Here is a 20,437-nt window from a genome sequence, read left to right as displayed (position 1 = left end):
AAGCAACTGGCCTGAATCTAACCTGTTGTTGTGAAAGGTGGCAAAGCTTCAGTGGAAGGTGTGGCTCTCCCACCTAGGCAGGACAAGGAGGCGCATGACTGAGGTACCTCATTTAAATTGAATTTCCTCCACGCGCAAGGAGGGTGATGTCTGGAGTATGAAGCTGATGCACACAGATGGCCCATCAGATTGAGCACGTAGTTTTGAGGCTGGATGGCAGACTGAGATCTGCTGGGCTGGAAAGGATATGTGTATGTGCTTGCAATTAACTGGATATACTTACTCTGTGATACTTAAGTGTTCTACTACAGTATGCCTTGCCCTCTGGCTATGTCCCAAGCCGACTGCTAATATGTGCTTTTTCTTTCAGAGACCATTAATAACTTGACTTTTGGTGCTGGGGTCAGTTACATCAGCTTGACGCACACACCCAATTCAGCTTCAGGCAAGTTACCTTTGTGATTCTAACTTGAGGGTGGAAAAAACCCCAAATGATCAAATCTGTGGCATTTTTAAAAATATGAAAATATATGCATTATTTGCAGAGAAGAAAGAGGCTGAGGATGAGCCAAGAGATATTATCTGTTTGACATCACCAGAGCAACCGTAAGTTCAACACAGGTCTGAAACTGCAATCACAGTGAGAAAGACTGGTAAAGTGCTTTAAAATAAATGGTTGTTCTGCTTCCTCCTTCTAGCTCGTCTCTGCCACAGGAGTGGAAAGTAAAATCCCCAGCAAGGAAAAAAAGCAGCCAATGTGTCCCTCTGAGACGGTCCCAGCGGAGAACTCCACTGAAACCAAACAACTGATCCTTTCATCGAACTTTTGTACAGAATCATGATGTTGCTTGAAATCTGTCCTTTTCCTCTGTAATTATAAATCATTATGGGCACGTGTCCATCCTTCCTTATCTATTCTTATTTGTTTTTTACGTAAAACTGTCTGGAATATGAACACACAAAGCCTGCATTACCATATGCATGTGTTATAAGCCACTGCTGTTGACAAAGTTCACTGGAGTGCTAGAAAGCTGCAGTATAAAGGGAGGCTTGCTCTTCACTCACAGGATGTATAATTTGTCCATTTGTTAAAGTAAAAGCATAATGTTGCCACAAGCTTAGCAATAAATGCATTTATCACAGCTTGCAGGGAAACGAGTGGCTCGGCTTATTTGCTCGATCCCTCATTGTCCCTCTTGGTTATATACTGGAGTTGCTTTAATTTGAACAAAGGTAAAGCAGCTTGTCACTGCCACACCCCTAAATCTGGTAATTGCATGCTACATCACCTCTCATTTGTTGTGCAAACTCCTGTGTGTCTGAACAGCCTTAATGTTCTTTTATAGGGAATATTTCCATTTTTGAACTATGTTATTTCTAACTATTAGCGTTTTATGAAAATAAATGGTTACAGAATTAATTCCACCCACCGCTTCTCCCCTCTTCTTGGTCTGACAGAGAAATTATTTTTTTCTATAGATTTCTACAGCCTCTAAGTCTTTTCTACTACGTCGCTGGTATCTTAGGCGCTCAGTTCAATTAATGTTGGACGCAGCAGCTTTTAAATATAGACTCTTATTTGACTGCAAGCAGGATATGAGTAACTCACTAAAATCAAGGTTGGTAAGCCATATGCATAGCTTTGTGCTCTGCACAGATAACTTACCATAAATGCACTGTATAAATGGTCCGTTCCTGAGTCGCTCTGAAGCTATGTGAACCTAACTGAAGGGTTTTTTTGTTGTGAACTCCTATTACAGAGCGCTTGCCCTAGATTTCATTGAAATTTGACAATGCAATCTGTTTTATTCACGCTGGTTTGTCTTATCCAGGCACGAGCAACAGAAATGGAGTAGGCTTGTCTGTGCAAGTGGAAGCAAAGAGGCCGAGTGTGCTTTGGCCACAGCCCTTCCAGAGGCACTTCCCTCCTGCACTGGAATTTCATAATTTGCCCTCACTTTCCCTATTCTGTTTTGAGGAGTGGAGCAACCTTCAAGTGAGGTTAAACTTTATTCTCAAAGTCAAAACCTGGGAACAGGAGACGTATGGAATGCTTTTAGCTTAAGCAATGGTCAGTTATGGCCACATCCATTTATTCTGTACCTTCTGCCTTAAAATATCGTTTAACCACTTTGGTAATGTGGAATAGTTTATTTCCTAATTTGTGCATTTCTAGTTGTTGTTCAGTCCTTGAGCAGCACTGAGATGAGCCCTTTGAGCATTAGTCTGTCTTCTCTAGAGAAGAACCAGGGATAGATAAATGTCCAGGAATAAACTGATAAACAGCAACAAACCTTGGCCTTCCTGTACCCTTCAGCCCAATACAAGTAAACGAGGGCTCTGACAGAAGAGACTTTCCCTTATTTCACTGAATTGGAAACAGAAGCCTCCAATAATATGGCTCTTTAAAAACCAAAACCAAAATCAAACAAAATAACCCTACAAGAATGCTTTATAGCTTGGTATTTATGTAAAACATTCTTGGCAAAGTTAAACGTAATACATTAGTACAAACCTGAATATTATTCACAATGATACAATGAATTCCATCAATCAGATCTCATGACCTGTGTCGGGGGATCATCTCCCCTTCTCTCGTTAGAGATGCCACTGTCACATTTTCGAACTAAAAAATAAGTCTTGATTCTTAGCTTGCTGGCTTTTCACGTGAAGGCTGCCTTTGGCTCATGGTGAGACTGCAGATTGTGCTCCCGTAGTCCCCAGAGCTACCCTGATTCAAACCTTTTCTTTCTCTCCCTTATTACAGGTACCCTAAAAGCAGCACAGAAAAGGAGCAGTGGATATGCCGAAGGTGCAAAGGCATTTTACACTCACTACCTGTCATAACGATTAGAGGCAGCGTGCAGCCAGTGAACAGCACTGTGTGGCTTGGCTGAAGAAGGTAACCGTAATGTAATTGCAAAATAGCAGTGGTAATGTCCAAGTTACGTAGGGAACAAATGGTTATTGCTGCCCCATCCTTATTTTGACTTTCATTAGCAAAAGGAGAGTGTACACTCAGTGTAGGGAAAACAAATGCAGCAATGGCATGTCCAGCGAGGCCCCTAGGAAACAATGCAGATTAATGCAGAACACTAAAAAATAACACTGACAGTCCAAATCGTCAAGTATCCAAAATACTGTATACAGGAAAAGTTAAGACAACTCAATTCGTATTGGAAATACAAGAACACTAAATTATGCTACATTAAAAAAAAAATCCTTAAACCACAGCACAGTTCTAGTGTTGCATCCACATCTTGCAGTCTTATATTACCCAGTGCTGTTCAACACTATCAACATGTATGTTTCTGGGAAACACATGTTTCCAATTATTCTCTAAAGCCAAGAGAACTAGATTTGTTTTCTTCTTTTTTTTTTTTTTCTTTTTTCTTTTACCATCTAGAGAAAAGTTGCAACTGACACTACAAAAGTGCTTTTGTATTGAGCTTTTGCTTTCCCAACTCCAGAAACAGTTACCTTGGCTATGCAGTTTAAACCTGTAAAGTTGCCATAGCTGTCACCCTGTGTTAGTGCTTTAGGGAACTTGCAGAGGGGTAGCAAACATTGAAGTCACTCTGTCACCTTGTTGGAACTGAATCCAAAAGCCATTCCTGGCTCTTTCTTGCAACAACAAAAACAAAATGTTGGTCACTGGCAAGAAAACTACGTTTTATATATAAAAAAAAGTTGATAGCTCCTGCCATAAATTTACAAAAACTATCCCTGAGTGACTCTGTCCCGTGTCTGGTAAGACCTCTTGTGACAAGGAAATTGCTGAAGCTAGCTTAAGAGGGAAGAGATGCTGTTCCACCTGCAGTTTTTTATTACGCTTTGCAATAACATTGATAGGCTCTGACAGGGCCATACTATAGCGACATCCGAGCTCCTCTCTGTAGCTTAAAAAGTAAAAAAATAGCTACATTACTTAGACACTGCTGGCATCACGTATTTACACTTTAAATAGAAATGTTACCTTTTCTGAAGTAATCAAAATATATCTTTGCAAAAAATTTAGAATGTGGGATTTTACAAAATAAGTGGAGAAGGTAAAAAACCTTGAAGATATCCCAGTACCTTTTATGGCAATCTTAGCCCATGGAAGTATTTGGCTTTAATTTTCCTGAAAGGGATGTCTTAGCACTAGGTACTCTGCCTCCACTATAAGCCTCTTTCAAACACCAAAAGACGCAAGAGGCAAGCCTGCTTTGTGCAGATTAGAATGAGGGGTTACCTGCGTGCAATGAGTTTTCTATGAAGCAGGGAACAGAAGCAGTCCTTCTGGCCTGATGCTGCCCGCGTTGCACGTTAAAGGGAGTAACAAGGGTTCGGTAAGTTTACAGAAGGGCTGAGAACATTAGTTGCATTTACTGTATCGGCATCTGTCCCTGCAGGCCATTCAGATACCCCGTTCTGCACCTGAGCAGTCAGAGTCAAAAGCGCAAGACAATCACAAATGTGTAAAAGTCACCAGCCAGGCCTGGGCAACAAGCTGCTGAGAGGAAGACTCCCCCTTCCATGGATAAATCTTATTCTTTGAAGTCCATCTATTGCTGTACAAGCACCTTTTTTTTTGTCTACTAGTAATATGTACTAGTAAAGTCTACTACACGTTTACCTAACGCTGCTCCCCTGGTTGGTTTGCACACTGTGGCTGTGTCCCTGCAGCACAAATAGAAGGCAATTCCACAAACTTCCACAGCCCAGTCTCTTGGGAAGTATTAAAACGCTTCCTTAGTCCAAGGACAGGTTTAGGTGATCCTGTTGGTATCTCCGGAGGCAGGGGAGACGCAAGTTGGGCAGTGAGGAGTTACTTTAAACTTTGGCAAAGAAAAAAAGATATACAGATAGCTAGCTATCAAGTTCTTGTGTGTTCCAAACTCTTCCAAGCGCACTTAATTAATCTTTTGCTCTCACTTTGAGTTCCTGGAGGAGGTATTTTCACACTTGCTTTTGCTGGTTTGCAATATTCTTTTGGCGTCTTATATGACAAATGAAGACTTGTGTCTGAAGTCACCCTGCAACACAACAGTTCTGGAGGTAGGAAGGATCTAGTGGCTTAACAGGCAACTCGTTGTTCCCGCTGCCCCCCAGCTGCATCGTGCCCATGAAAGGTCGATCCAATCTGTGTAACTTCTGCATTCTGGCTAGCTAGCACCCCCTTCCAGCCGGTAAGGAGAGGGAGACACCAGTCATACTGGCCAGGTTCTCCTGCTGTCCTCCTCACCTCACATGGCACGAGCAGGGGACTTTCTCATTCCCTCTTCAGGATCTCTGCTCATAGGGAGGGGGCTTTTTCTGATCTTAATGATCTATTCAAACCCCAAAATGCAAATTCTCTTTTGAAAGCATCACGGCCTGCCCACTTAATCTCCTGAAACTCATCCTAAGGGGGTCAAGCCATAAGATAACAGAGCAGAGCTGCACTCGATAGCTCTTGGCATCAGTCACTTAAGGCAACTTAAACTGTTCACCATTTCTAAGGAAATGACTCAGCCTTCACCCTTCTGTTTTCTCTCTGTTCTACATCCTTGCTTCTGAGTGGTGCCCACTCTGAGAAAGTCTGTAGGCCCTAAAAAAGCGAGTAGTCCTCTGCCCACCCTCCTCCTCCCCTAAAGAGAGATGTTAAATGCAAATCATTTGTTACCTCATCATCTGTCCGGATATAGTTAACGCCATCAGGTTTTGCTGGAGTCTTGTAGCTGAAATAAAGGGAAAGATCTCATTTCTGGGACAAGAAGACTGCAGGATTTTGGAGGGGAGGTACCGAGAAAGACAAAAATGAGGAAGAACAGCCAAATGAAAAGAAAGCAGAGAGAAACCCAGCTCATTGCTGAAATGATAGATCGGTGCTTATTCCATCATTTGTCATGACTGGAATTTTTTCTAAATTTCCCATCAGCACAGGGTAAAAAAATTGCTGTATGTTTCCACAAGACTAACTCTGTGCAGAGATTAACTGATTCTTTTCGGGGCTCTCCTGCACTGGTCCCTGTGCACTACCTTTCTGTGTGCCTCCTGCATTGTTTCCTGTGGCAATTATAAAGTTCATTTTAAACCCTCACTGCCAGATGCCTCCAGCATTCTCCTTAGTTATAAGGAAGTGCCACTTGTTTGCAATCCCATAGGAATTCAGAATTTATATATGACTGTCAAGTCCGGTGTATGCCAACCCTCAGCTGCATTTAAATAGGATATCTGGACCTTTTTCTGAAAAGCAAACAAAAAAAGTCAGGAATTCTGCTGAAAAGCAACGTGGAACAAATCTATCTGGTGAGAACTTTGGTTTTACATATATTATCTCTTCTACAGATTCTGTAAGGACATCAAGGCTTGGTTCTGATGCTAATGCCGTTGTTTTTAACATTTTAATGTGCATTCTAAAATGGTTGTTTTTAATCCCAAATTTAGGTTCTCACAAGTAGTGAGATTTCCTGCAGAGAGCCTACTCTTCTGCATATATTTTCTATGCATATCCTGATGCTTTCAACTAATTGTGCAGTGAGCTCTCTTCATTAAATTATAGACCTCATTATGCCAACAGCACAGAACCTATTGGGCAAACACCTGTAAGCATTTAATTGTGCTGGTCCCCCCTTTCCCGTGCAAGGTATGAGGATGTTAGAGCAGAGCTTTCACTCCTCTGTCAGGTCTTGGTAGCAAGCACAAGAGGAGCCATGCCAGAATTCTCCCTCAGGCAAATAAACCTTCGGCATCGTGCAGGATTTACCCTGGGGAACTGGACACTTCAGGAACTGGGTTGACCTCTAGTCTTTGGTAGGGAACTAGGAAGAAATATGTCCAAGTCAGGCCCTGAAATACGCTTTAGCCACCAATTCCTGGCACCCTTCAGACTACTTCATGCTAGCTGTGGGTGCAGGGGCTTGCGTAAGAACTCTTTGAATCCCAGCTTACCTTTCCCCACTCTCTTTGCTGTTTGCGAAGTAACCCCTTCTGTAGGCGCAGCAGATACCGAGAGTGATGAGCACCAAAACTGCTAGGACCACCAGGACCCCGCCAATTATCCCACCAATATTGAGGTCATCTGGCAAAGAGAGAACCCGTCATCCAGCATTTCTCTGAGGCACTGGCAGTATTCTAGCTTTACATACGTGAAAATTACATCTCAAATATTTTAAGCAAACCCCAGTAATTCATAGGGAACTAGTGGGTCCCTGATTCCAAGACTGAAACTATTAATGCACCTGAACGGTGTTTTAATGTTTCCCTGAATTTTTACTTTTTTTTTTTTTTTTTTTCCTCTGTCTGGGGTTACAAGAGAGCAGAAAAGACTTAATGCTCTAGAATGTCCCCCCTTCTTTCCCTATGGTGACAACAATTTATTTAGGGTGATATATTAATCAGCCTGGATGAAAAGTATGTAGAGCCACTCACAGACTTCCATCTCCTGCTCCTCACACTTGGCAAAGCCAGCGTCGTTTGTTGCTATGCAGGAGTAACGGCCTGTGTCGCCTTTGTGCACAGCATGGAAAACCTGGTGAGGAGAAAAGGGAGGGGAGTAGGACGTGAGAAACAGAAGGCACTGTGAGGGTATAAGCAGCTCTCCCAGGCTTCACAGTGGGCCGAGAGACATCTTCCTTCCCTCTTTCTAAAAAGGCGAGTGGTATCAGCAGTGATCAAAACCAAACAGCTAGGATCTTCTTCCATCATTGATCGTCCCTTTCCCAACTCACCCAGATCCTAAAACACCTAACCTTCAAATTACTTCTTCCTTCCTTTTTTTCTTTTACAAGCAGCCTTAAAAATAACCTGTCCACCAAAACAAGTCTAGATTATTTATGTCTGTAAGGGCATTACCAGCGTGCCTGTGGTGGGGTTCAAGGTGTAGGAAGAATTCTGGAATTTGGCATTCGATTTTGTGTCTGGTGATAGAGGTTCGCTGTTGCGGTACCAGCTGTAAGTGGACTTTGGGTAACCTTCATTTTCGTGGCAGTGAAGAGAGGCTGTCTTGCCAACAGGTACAGCTTTAGGCACAGTGCATCTAGGAGTCACGGGTTTCACTGTGGGAAAGACATAAAACCAGGTGAATAGCACTGCTGAGTAAAACTAAGTAATTTCTGACAAACTTTCTAAAATGGCTGTGCTACAAAGGCACCAAAACCTTCTGCTGTTTCCAGCTGGTTTTAAACAACTTCCAGAGTGCCGCTGTTTCGACTCTGGAGAGAGCTGCAGCCTCTTCTGTTAGCTCACAGAGGTATCTGGGTTTAAAGTAATACCTTGGACTGTGAGCTGGATATTTATCTCGTCTATGGTTTTAGTATCAAGAGGTGCTGCCACTTCGCAGCGGTATGTGGCAGTGTCCATCCGGGTGGTGTTTTTAATCACCAGCGACGTCCGGCTCAGAATTTCTGCACGAGTCACAAAGTCTCCTGAAACAGAGGAAAGAGAGAGAAAAAATTCAAGGCAGTCACACAGACTAATTTTAGGGGCGTGAATTAAGTGGTTGATCTTGGACTTTTTCTGCAGTCAAGAGAACCACCTAAAAGGAACTTGATGCTTGAAAGTTAAGAGACTTCCTTTCACCAGTGACCACAAAGGAAACCAATGCTGCTAACCACGTAAGAGAATGAACTGGAAAGCACCACCCCAAGTCTCACAAACTGTGGTAAAATTGGACTTCCAGGACAGCCTCTGGTCTTGCCTCCTCTGGAAGATTCATTTGGAGGTGGCTGCTGGTCCCCTCTAAAGTGTCGGAGGAATTCCTGATGGAGTCAAGCCCTGCTGGGGGTCCCGTGTTTCACCATCAAGCCAAGGAGCCTGCTTCCAACCCCGTGTGCTCCCAGGCTGCAGCAAAGCACTGCGCTACCTCTGCAGCGAGCACGGACAGCTCGGGACAGAGAGCCCTTCTGAGGCACAGGCGGAGCCCTCAGCTGCCGTCTGGAAAGACAGGAGGGCTCGGGTTCTGGCCCTGAGAGCTCAGACACCCACCGACCATGCAAGGACCAAGAGGTGCCGGAGGAGGGAAGCCGTAGCATTTGCTTTCTTACCCAAGAAGCATCTCCTACCTCGGACCTCATTCCAGCTCCCTGTGGCTCCCCGCTGGGAACTGTCAGTAACGAGAGCAGAGAGCAGCCTGCGCTCTCTCCATCTTGCACTTGGGCTGCTGAACTCTAGTTCCAGAGGAAAGCAGCAAGACAGACAGAGGCCCTGCCTTTCACAGGCTCGTTCGTTCTCAGCTGTATTGTTTCTGAGGCTGGTTTGGAAGTCTAAGAACAATGAATCTTCCTACCCTGCATTTTATTGTCAAAATATACGTAAGAGGTTTCGCCATCTCGGATTTTCTTCCACTCGATTCTGGGATCTGGTGTTACAGTGGATTTAATGATGCAGGACAGCTCAACACCTAGCAGGAGAAATAAAGGAAATACAGATTAAAAGGGAGCAGCTGTATTTTTGCTCAGCTTTAAGCAGTCTTCCGCAGTGTTTTATTAGGAGATGCTGCCCACAAAGCAGAGCCTTCTCTTTCATCTGCCTCGCAAACAGAAACACTGCTGGGTTCCAGGAGCTGTTGGGGAGGATGGATTTTGGCCAGCAAAAATAATAGTCAAACAGATATCAACTATGGAGAGAAAGGAATACACTGTTCTCTACAGGCTCTAACTTATGGCAAACAAGACCTTGTGACAGGGTGAGTCCACAGCACTGTCTTGCTGCTAATAAGAGCCTACAGTGTGAGTCAGGGATGCAGAATCTCCCTGGGTGGTGTCTGGTAATGTACTGAGGGCCATGATCCCTGGGGATAAATTCAGCAAACCCACTCCCCTTTGAAGCAGGCACTGTCATCTCCATCTCCTCTACAGACAAAGGCATCGCAGCAGGGTTGAGAGGTGGCTTACCCAGGATCGCATTGCACGTCTGTAGTAGGGCCAAGATAAAATATAAATTTCCCGACCCCCTTTTCAGTATATTAATTGCAAGGCAACCGCCTTTCCTCCTTTTGGGATCCAGTTCAAAAAAGCACTTAGGCAGACACTTTGCAATGTGAAAGGCTTACAGGGGACTTCAATAAACCATTTCACTCAAGTGCTTTGCTAAACAGGGAGAGATACAGACATATGCTTAAGCACTTTTCTGAATCTCGGGCTCTCGGTAGTCCTGCCTCCCCCAAGAAACCAGATACCGTGAGCAATAAGCACAATTCTTCTCAATTGTTGGGCCTGATGCAAGTCCCCAGGCAGAGGGCAGTGCAGCCATGGCGTCGGGCAGCCCGCCGCACTCACTCTGAAATTCCTGCACCACGGGCTTGGTGTTGCTGGATGTCAGTTCCACAGCCAAGACTCTGCAGCCTGGAAAAACAAACAGAAGGCAATAAGAAATAGCACAGCTCGTAAGTCACCCGGCTACAAACACGCTGCCTGCTGAGAAATCTTCTCAGCCAGCTACAGGGACTAACTTCCCTAGATAAAACCTATTCCCAGCTCCTAATGCCGGTCCGGCAGGCCTAAGTTTATTTAGGAGTTGTGGTGTAAATACAGGAAAATATCATTGTTAGAAGTAGCAATTAAAGAGGAGGATTAACACAATGGCACAAAACCAGTGCCAGCACAAGCCATTTTTCCTTGCACCTTATTTAGATGGTAAAGGAACTCTTACTCTGACAATGCAAGAGTGAATGTATTATTTTGTAAATTAATTTGATGGTCAGGAAAAGACAGGAAGCAGACCAAGCTCAAGAGTTCCGGTCTGTTCCTCCTAGAAGATGAAATGTGCTAGGCCTCTAACACACGCTGATTAGATCTTCAAGTATTTTAAGACTCGGCATGGTAATGTAAAATGCAAGGTAGTAAATCATGCAAGGACTGCGATTCAGGAGAAAACAGAAGAGTTCAGCTCTTTGGGTAGAGTCCCAGCCAGCCTGACGCTGGGACGAAAACTCAATCATGCAACGCTGCAAGGCATCCTTATACCACAAGCTATTTCCCGTTACTCTCCTTGCTCTGAGCACCACAGCGTTTCCAGTTAATAGTCATTTTCCCTCTGTCGTGTATTATTTTACTGTGAAACATCTGCTTTACGTGTCTTTTCCGCTCTGCATTTCACAGGAGCAGGTACCAACACCATTCACGTGCTGCTGGATACCCGCACTTACCAACAACTCTCTTGAGGGAGAAGGAAACGAGCAGGCAGTTTCTGGCACGGCGCGGTAGGAAGAAAGCGAACCAGACAGCAGAGGTAAGCCATGCCTTCATCACAGGGTGTGTTCTGGAACCGGGTGCTCTGGCTGTTGCAAAGCCCATCGCCTCTCAGTCAGACTATGGTATTCACAAAACACAGGCTGCTCCAAAGCCCCGTCTTACAGGAGGAGGGCACATGCTACAGTCGCTGCCAGATAATCAGCCACAGGGGTATGCCATGGCCCCATATGCAACTTTGCCGTTACAAATCCAGTCAGAAGTTTGCTGAAATCTAAGGGAGGATGTCCACCGATTTCACTGGGCATTTGATCAAACCGCAAGTTAAAGATGACAGAAACCAGTGCCTCAGTGACATGAGAAAAGAGGTATCTAAAGGTTAAGACTGTCTTACTTGGAGTAAAAAAGTCATAACGAACCTGAATAGAAAGCAGAAAAGGCAGCTCAAGGGAGGTGTGGAGAAAGAAAGGATCTTCAGCATCATGACAGACAACTGGAAATTTCCGTGTGCTGGCCTCCAGGGTGGAAAGCTTTTGGACAGAGAGGATCTGACAATGCAGGGGCAAAATTTCTCTGGTGGAGTGGATCAGACAGCGTAACAGAGCCAGGCAGCAGTCTGAGAAATGCCCAAGAGCTGCACTGAAAGCTCCAGGGCCTTGAACACCTAAAATCCTTTCAGCGTTTTTGAAATGTTCCCTGCCAATTCTTATCTCTCATTGTTAAATGCTGATGCCTTCCTGGGTGCCTTGGCTCTCAGTGCTTACACCCCAAAGACCCCCAGGGAGAGCTGAAGTTTGGCAAGGTTTAGAGGCTGCCTTTGTGTACAAAATAATTGTTACTCATATAAAATCCACCAGCTGATGCAAACTAATATTTGGCTCAGCCAAAACTGCTCTTAGCAGGACCTTGCCACCCTTCCCCCTTCTGCACTTGAGACATTCATGCAGCATTTGGGAGAAATCCAATATTGAACTAAGATGACAGTGCTCTGGACTATAACGTGGCTATCTGGGAGAAGTCTCGTGTACCAGAGCTGAGATGAGTAACAGGGCCGTGCAGTGAGCACTTTGCTTTCAGCCTGCTTATGCTTCACTTCGGAGAGCCAGGAAAATGCCATTTTCAGAGCTGGTTCTCGGCAGGTCCAAGCAGGTGCTCTGGTCTCAGCTTGTTTCAGTCAGGAGGTGGTCTGAGCAACCACGAGTAATTTGTTCAAGTTTGCTGCGAAGCAGACTCTATTTTCATCAGGCCTGGTGCTTCAAGACCTACCCCTTGAAAAAAATGTAATTATGCCACAAGACACTGACACCTTTCTCTCTGTTCATCCTTTGATCCTCTCAGGTGTTCTGTCTGGGGTTGTGATCCTTGCTTTGCTCCCTTGTGAGCATAAACAGATTTCACTGATCCCAGCAAAACCCCAGAGCATTAGAAGCAGCTAGACACCAGAAGACAAGAAACAATCTAGGGAATATCCTTTTGAAATCTTTGGACAAGTTTTCAACAATAGTGTAGGGCATGTCATTCAAACAAGGCATTTGTTTGCTTCTGCTGTGAGACTCAGCCAACCATATCCTGGCTGCAGCCAGAGCAGGGGGGGCAGCAGGGCCAGGGAGGGGATTGTCCCCCTCTGCTCCGCTCTGGGGAGACCCCCCTGCAGTGCTGGGGCCAGCTCGGGGGGCCCCCAACAGCAGAAGGACCCGGAGCTGCTCGAGCGGGGCCAGAGGAGGCCACGGAGATGCTGGGGGGGCTGGAGCAGCTCCCCTGGGGGGCCGGGCTGAGAGAGTTGGGGGGGTTCAGCCTGGAGAAGAGAAGGGTCCGGGGAGCCCTTCGAGCGGCCTCCCAGGGCTTAAAGGGGGGACAGGAAAGGTGGGGAGGGACTCTGGATCAGGGGGTGGGGGTAGGACGAGGGGGGACGGGTTTAAACTGCCAGAGGGCAGATTTAGGTGAGATCTAAGGCAGAAATTGTTCCCTGTGAGGGGGGTGAGGCGCTGGCCCAGGGTGCCCAGAGCAGCTGTGGCTGCCCCCTCCCTGGAAGGGTTCAAGGCCAGGTTGGACGGGGCTGGGAGCCCCCTGGGCTGGGGGAAGGGGGCCCTGCCTGGGGCAGGGGGTGGCACTGGGTGGGCTTTAAGATCCCTTCCTACCCAAACCAGTCTGTGATTCAATGACTCCTATTTCTGGAACCATGAGAGCTTTTCTTGAGGGCCCAGGCCTGAGCACTCAGCTTAACTGGGGAGATCCTGGTTGGCTTCCTGCTTGGGACGGGCGGCTCTGGTAAGACGTTTGGCTCAGTTTTCAGAAAGGGGGCAGTTGTAGGTTCTACCTTCTCCAGAGTCAGCACCCTCCTTCATCAGGCAACTGCATTACAAAGCCACTTCTACAAATGACAGCTTGCTTCTGAGGCCTGAGTGGCAGATGACTACAGAGTTGCACTGCACCTGAAGAGCCGCAAGAAGGCAGCTTGCACAGCGTCTATCTGGTCTGTACTGTCCTAGAAATCTTCCTTTTGGAAAAGCTAAAGATGGGGATGGAAAGGATTCCTCATTCCTTAAAGGTATGCACCAGTTGATGTACCAGTTTGGGTTTTGTTATACTTTCTTATTGACACAAGATCTTTTTTCAAAAAAATTGTGTCCCATCAAGTAGGTAGCATGGTAACAGTCCTACTGAAGTACATCTACTGTAGCTACAACCTAATTTCAGTCAAAGGTGGAGACAGCAATACCACAATGTTGTGCTACTCTGAAGGAGTTATGACCCTTGAAGCATTCCCTCCAAGACAGTGGGACTCCAACAAACTCCAGCCCCATCTCATTTCTCGGAAATTGTTCACAGCAGGCTTTTTCCCATCCACTAAACACCAGAGATTTAGGTCTATCCCTCAGGCACAAAGCAGGATGTCAACAAATTTTAGAGAGAAGGGGAGTCCTTGGAGACTGTGTGAGAGGTTCTGACATTATTACATGTATTGACTGTGGGCAGAGATCAATGCGGCTGCTTAAATCACTGCTAAGACGGATTTATTCTGTGTATGGCAGAAGAATACTGCAAATAGCATGTTCTAAATTACAACAAGGCTACAGCTATGCAGGGAGCAAGCTAAAACAAAAACTCTGAGCGACCACATAGGTTGTAGAGCACCTTTCCAGCTCTTTCTTAGCATTACTTTGGAGTGTCCCTTGTTCCCCAGTCTCCTTGGGGCTGGAGGAATCTGCACCAAGCCAGTGCTTCCCAGCTGCTAGCACTCTCCTGTCCGAGGAGCCAGGGCATCTGTGCTGTCACATTTCCCTGCTGCTGGCAAGTGTTTTCTCCTCGGGGTTGCTTTGTTTTGCGTGGTAAATCATCATTAGTGGTGACTGCCACCTTTCAAAAAAAGAGTATTCCAAAGATGTTCCTTTAGGCCTCTTTCAGCCCAGTGCAAAGAAGCAGCAAAGGTTTTGTGTTATGTAAATCTCACTTCAAAGGCCTCAGCACCCAGGATCTGGAGAAGAGCTGGACACAGACATGCATTCCCTTCCAGAGCACCAGCACGCCACAACAGAGGCACCTACCAGATCTGTATGTGCTACATCTCCGAATACCTACCAGATCTGTATGTGCTACAGACTCAGCCAGACATATGGTTGAATCCCAAATGCCATCACTTCTCCAAAATAGAATCCAGGACAAGGCAATGAAGTCTATAGCATATTCTTATGGCACTTCTTTCAGCCAAAGAGATCCAGCCCATGCTTGTTACTGTGACTCACATTATCTGAATCATTTTAAAATGGTACACTGAAACTATAGTTTCGGAAAAAAACTAGCAGCTTTGTAGACAACTATACTGTGTTAAATCTCCTCTCTCCATCTAGGGTTTAAAGCCTGACCTTCCATCTCCTTCCATCCCCATCTCTTCTCTGTTTAAAAACTCTAGGCAGAAATTTGAAGAGGAGGTAAAGTATTCCTGTAGTATTATCACCAAGGCAAAAAGGATGACCAGGAAACGGTTCAAACAGGTTCCTGCCAACCTCTGTGCTGCAGCATCGTTCAGCGCTTCTTTGTCGATATTGCAGTTATCTGATACGGTAATTTTAGTTAACGCACCGTCAGGCACAAGCAGTACAAAAACATGCAGCTGTATTTAAACACCTGCCCACTACAACAACAAAAATACGCCTTGCTTGAGGTGTCCATCATCACTAAGCCATTGCTTGATTTGCAATTCAAAATGCATCTGAGCCATGTGGGAATGCTGCTACAAACCACACGCCTTGTTAAGCATCTTCGCTTTCTGGATGGTTGCTCCGCGTAGCAGGTGCGCTACGGAGCGAGAGCGAGTGATATATTGTTAGGTGTTAGGAACACGTTAGCCGAACCCTCTGCACGTCAGCACATTTATGAGTGCCAGTGGCCCCTGGAGCATCCCTCCTCAGTACCGTGAGCCGAGTGAGAGGAGCGGTGACAAGGACAGTAGAGCAGGGGCGACCAGAGCAGCGGGCAGGAGCCCGGCGTTGCTGTTAACGGCAGCCCAGCTGACCCCGCGCCTGTCCCTGCCCGAGAAGTGGGGGGGGGGGGGTGCGGGAGGGAGGAAGCTAACTGTTAAATGTGTGAGAAACCTCCAGAGGAAACGCAGAGGAAGCCACACAGTGCTGGACTGGATACAGCAAGGAAGAGGGAGGCCAGGTTTCAGCCCTCAGCTTATTTCCAGGAAATCACCAGAAGCCCTAACTTTCAGAAACGTCTGACCATCTGCATCTCGAAATAGCCATCCTTTTGTCTCTTGGTGCTTCTCATTATCCTCTCTCCTCTCTATCCCCAGGGCATCTCACTTTGATTCCACAATGCAACTGGTGCCAGTGTAGACAAGGTGGCATGGCATAGGAATGAGATACCAAAAAATGCCTAACCCGCTCTGGTAAGTTTTTGGGGTTTTTTTTTTGTCCAACCGTCCTTTGGCCAGGGGTTTTGGGAACAGCTTAAGGGATTTAAATGTACTCATGGTATATAAAAAGACTGGATTTTTAAAGGGTGCATAAATGTTTTGTAGTACTCAGTCTTAACTTTCAACCCCTGCCCTCCGGTCCAAGGAGCTGGTTGTATGTTTGCTCTGGCATCCAAGCTGCAGGTTAAAGGCTCCTTCAAGCTGCGACAAGGGAGCAGGCAGGTGGACCGTGCTGGTCCGGAGCAAGCTGCCGGGCTTTCTTTTATTCCAGTTTTCCATGACACCTCCCTGAGATCAGCAAGCCAAGCCTGACTCACGGGTGGGCTGCCCTGCTAGAGAACAATGTAGATGTGCAGTGAGAGATTAGCGAACAAAAGCTTAGGAGTGTCTCGGTTCAAATTAAGTAACAGATGGACCTGGTCTGTGTGGGAGCTGATAACGGTTATAAAAAGGCCATCACCAGACTGTGGCCAGCCCACCCTGGAAAAAACCCACTCAGTTGTAAATCCTCTGTGCTGTTATAGCTGCCTGTGCTAGTAAGGCTTTATTTTTACCAGCTATCATAAAACAGCATGACTTATTTTAGATGCATGGCTTGTACCGCTCAGTTAAAAGGGTGCCAACTCTCTGATAGACACCTACAAACAGAGATGTGCCCGCCTGGGCAGGGAACATGAAGCAGAATTAACCTACAGAAGGCAAATGCACCATTACAGCGCAGTGTTTGGCATTCCACAAGGTTCTGGCTTTTGCTTTTCTCCTCTCTTAGGTAGCTAGCTGATGGCAGTCGTTTCTTCTGAAATGCTGATGATAAGGGAGTCACTGGTGGTCTCAGCAGGACCAGGACCCTGCAGGAGAAAGTTGTGTGGAAGACCATTGAGTATTTGCATTCATCCAAAGATGTAAGTATTTTGGGATTTGCTCTTAATTCACTCTTCCTGCTCACCACTGAAGAAGGCAAGGAGATGCCTGTCTGCGAATAGAATACATACAGTCCTGGAACTAAATCCTAACCTGCTTAAATCTCCTGATTTAAACTGGCACCTCAAAAACCTGACTGTATTTGCTGCAGAGAAGGCCAATTAGCATCCAGGCCATGGATGCAGTCTTTTTTCCTTCTTTTTTCCCCACTTTTGGGCAGGAGGATTTACTGTTCTACCTCCTAAGCAGACAGCAAAGCCATTGGTATACACGCAGCCTACACACCCACACTCAGTAGTGAAACAGGTTGCTAGCAAGGAGATAGGGACCCCTCTTAAGACAAAAGCCTCTCTGCAAAGCAGCCTCCCTCTACAGACAAACACTCCTTCTCTCCCCCATGCAGGGCGGGAAGCGTAGGTGTTGCCTGGTGAAGACCACACGGTGCTTTCTGATGGTTTCCCAAAGTTTGGTTTCATCACACTGGGATGCAGCTGCAGACACACTGCCTCGTACATCCATCTGACAAGGGCTTCTGGGGGTAAGAATTTCACAATCTTTGGTTGCCGTTTTGCTCATGGCATTGCAGTGCGTTTAGAGATGAGACAGTAAGGCCCTGCATATCTGCACCTTCACAAAACCGAGACAGCCTGTTCTCAAGATCAGATTTGCATGCCACCCACTTGCAAATCCTTAGGCCCGTGCTAGGAGGAGGCATCCATGAGCCATGCTCCAGAGCTGTCTGAACAGGAAGAGTTCAAGCTTACTCATGGCCTTAGCGTAAATCTGAGCTCCTGGCTGGACATGTTGAGCTTGGACCTAGTCCACTGGCAGGTTCTCATGCTCTGCTCTCCCTAAGGGAGCAGAGATGGTTTAGGAGAGAGCCAGCGCTGAGCCGATGGCTGGCACCCTGGGGAGAAAGCTCCCAGGTTGAAGGGCCTAGCACACTTAGCCCATTTTATTCAAATAGCTTTTCACCCATCAGAACAGACGTGGCTCGAGAGACCAAGAGCCAGCTCCGCAAAGGTGTCAGATGCTGTTGCCAGCAAGGGGAAGGTGGCCATTTAATACTTTGCTGATGTGGCTGTATGTGCCTTGCTCATAATCTGTGCATGTTCTGGTCCTAGCTCTCCTGTTTTCCCAACCTCGTACCCTGGTTTCTGGCTCTTCTCCTGGAAAGGACTGAATGTACGTGCAAGACGGGAAGGAAGCAATACTTGGGTGGATGACTAATATCAAATACTTAAAAGAGATTAAGATGGAAGCAGCAAGGGCTAGAGAGTTTCCAGCATGTCAGATTGCATCTCTTTCTGTAATATATTCCAGGCCATCTTTGGCTCAAAGAAAAAATGGAAAGAGTTAGAATTTGTCCCTCGGAATCTGGGATGAAGGGTAGTGGAGAGGGAACAGAAAGGAAACATGGCTAGAAAAGCTGTGCATAGAAGAGTTTGTTACTACCAGCCCTTGCATTCCTGAATTGCTTCTCCCTTCCCAAGAAAGAAATGTGAGGCTGAACTGAAAGTCTCATTTTCTTTGGGTAAACAACAGGGAATAGGGCACGAAGCTTCTGCGTTGCATTAGACACCACTAACCAGGGATTAAGTCCTGCCCCAGTCATTTATTTTGCCTTGCTACTGGCCTCTGAGGTCAAGCCCCTTGCACAGATGCTTTGGGCTTGCAATGTTAGCCGAGCTTCCAGGAGGAAAATAGAGGGGCAGGTGGCCTGCTGTGTGGCTCCCAGGGAATGCTATTAGGCAGGAGAACTTCTAATTAGGGCTGCACCAAGTCTTTGGCAAAAGCCAGGAGAGAAATAAGGCAACAAGGAAACAATTACAGATCACTTGGCTAGGAATGTATCAAAACAGTCACATTGTACTGAGGGCCGTTTTTGCCATTTTCATTAACAAATGGACAGCATAATTAGATCTTCAAACTGGTCTGGCTCACAGCCAATACAGACCAGGAAAATCAGTGCATTCACAGAAAATGGGACATGAGGGGATCTCAGGAGGTCAGCTCATCCCCACCTCTGCTTCAGGGCATGAAAACCCAAGGAATACAGCTGGCTGGGACCCTGGACATTTGCTGAGGTTCTCACAGTGTCTTCCCATGATCATGTTCATCTGTTAAAAGCACTGTATATGTATCAGTTAAGCCTCAGTCCCTTCAAATTCAGTAAGGATGTACAATAACTCAGTAAGGATGTACAGTTCGCTGGAGGAAAAAGCTGAGGAATGGGAAGTCACAGGAAGAGTAAGGAAGACGCTATCTCAGCCAGCAATGGAAACACCATTTTGTGACCTGACCACTGGATGAGAGTGCCTTACAACAGCAAAAGCAAAGGCCAGGAACAAAAATGATGAGCGCTGAAGAGAAGTGGGAATATTTGCACAAGGCAGATTTGAAACCAACCCTTCCTGCCTATTCCCACTTGCCTTCCATTGTTTCCTTAGCCAGCCCCAAGAATTGCCATACAGGCACATCCTACGTTATTTCTCACTTCAGCAAGTCCCTTTCCTCCCAAAAGTGGCAGATGCTGATACCAAATTAGTGCAAAGTGGGAGGGAACCAGCAGATAACTGTGAGAAGAGCCAGGGGCAGTGGTCTTCCTCCTGTGCCCTCCCTTCCTCCCAGCAGGGCTCTCGTTGCAGCAGACAGATGCTAAGGGAAGTCTCTGGGGCAGAGTCAGGTCAGTGAGACGTGGCAGGGATCTGTGGCCAGGATCAGGGAGTCAGAATGAACTGTAAAGGGAAAAGGGGCAAGTTCCTTTATTTTTGTCTTGTGTGGGAATTTGACTCGAGGATTGCTGAGAATCTCATAAGCCAAAGTGACGTTTTCCAGGCTGAGCGCCAGCCAACGCACAGAGTTGATCTCAGCAGGTATTTGACTTCAACACGAGCTAGGATGCTCGGTACCTGCCTGACCCTGGCTTTTGATGAGGGCACATATATCAAAAGCTGCCTGAAATGCAAAGACAGGAAATAAGCGGATATGCTATCAGCACCAGGCTTTGCAATACTCTTTAGTGTCTGGCTGTGTCCCAACCACCAATACAGAGACTCGCAGGGTTTTAGCCTATAATCCTCTATTCCTCTGTCTGTGACTCTAATCTCTTGAGCCTCCATTCTCCTCCAGCCTACAGCTTGACCAGCAAAACACAGATCTGAAGTTCTGCTTATCAGAGACCAACCATGTCATCTTCCTGTGGAAAACGGGAGTTGGGAAGAGACTAGTAGTCATCAGCGCCAAGAGTTCGAGAGTAGGCTAGAGAAGGGAACAGGAGAGGGTGTGAGCAAGCACACAGAGAAATCATTTATGACAAGACTGAAAACAGCTCTCTTTTTAAGAACATTTTTTCCGATTTTACAGTATCATTTTTGTCCTTTTTGCGTGTATAATTCTAGCCTCGGGTATAAAACACAATTGTCTAGCTAATGCATTGCACAAA

The 20,437-nt window shown here is 46.2% G+C and overlaps 2 protein-coding genes across 7 annotated transcripts in view; one reads left to right on the top strand and one right to left on the bottom strand.

The window, feature by feature from the left end:
- The window catches only part of NCAPD3 (non-SMC condensin II complex subunit D3), a 28,910-nt gene extending 27,999 nt beyond the window's left edge, over positions 1–911 (top strand). For all 4 annotated transcript variants that reach the window (XM_042800382.1, XM_042800381.1, XM_042800380.1 and 1 more), the window contains exons 33-35: positions 371–445; positions 546–606; positions 699–911. In XM_042800382.1, the coding sequence (XP_042656316.1) occupies positions 371–445; positions 546–606; positions 699–810 (248 nt within the window). In that variant the 3' untranslated portion in view covers positions 811–911. The remainder of the gene's footprint in view (positions 1–370; positions 446–545; positions 607–698) is intronic.
- A 1,537-nt stretch (positions 912–2,448) lies between these two features.
- Positions 2,449–20,437, bottom strand: part of JAM3 (junctional adhesion molecule 3) — a 32,697-nt gene continuing 14,708 nt past the window's right edge. For all 3 annotated transcript variants that reach the window (XM_042800384.1, XM_042800385.1, XM_042800383.1), the window contains 8 exons: positions 10,242–10,307; positions 9,251–9,364; positions 8,238–8,390; positions 7,819–8,021; positions 7,396–7,495; positions 6,916–7,045; positions 5,648–5,702; positions 2,449–5,018 (listed from right to left, as the gene is read on the bottom strand). In XM_042800384.1, coding sequence (XP_042656318.1) covers positions 4,983–5,018; positions 5,648–5,702; positions 6,916–7,045; positions 7,396–7,495; positions 7,819–8,021; positions 8,238–8,390; positions 9,251–9,364; positions 10,242–10,307 — 857 coding nt within the window. In that variant the 3' untranslated portion in view covers positions 2,449–4,982. The remainder of the gene's footprint in view (positions 5,019–5,647; positions 5,703–6,915; positions 7,046–7,395; positions 7,496–7,818; positions 8,022–8,237; positions 8,391–9,250; positions 9,365–10,241; positions 10,308–20,437) is intronic.

Source organism: Tyto alba, unplaced genomic scaffold (genome assembly GCF_018691265.1).
Source record: "Tyto alba isolate M040663 unplaced genomic scaffold, T.alba_DEE_v4.0 Super-Scaffold_32, whole genome shotgun sequence".
Lineage (NCBI taxonomy): Eukaryota > Metazoa > Chordata > Aves > Strigiformes > Tytonidae > Tyto > Tyto alba.
Note: the sequence above shows the minus strand (reverse complement) of the source record. Positions and strands in the feature narration are given on the sequence as shown.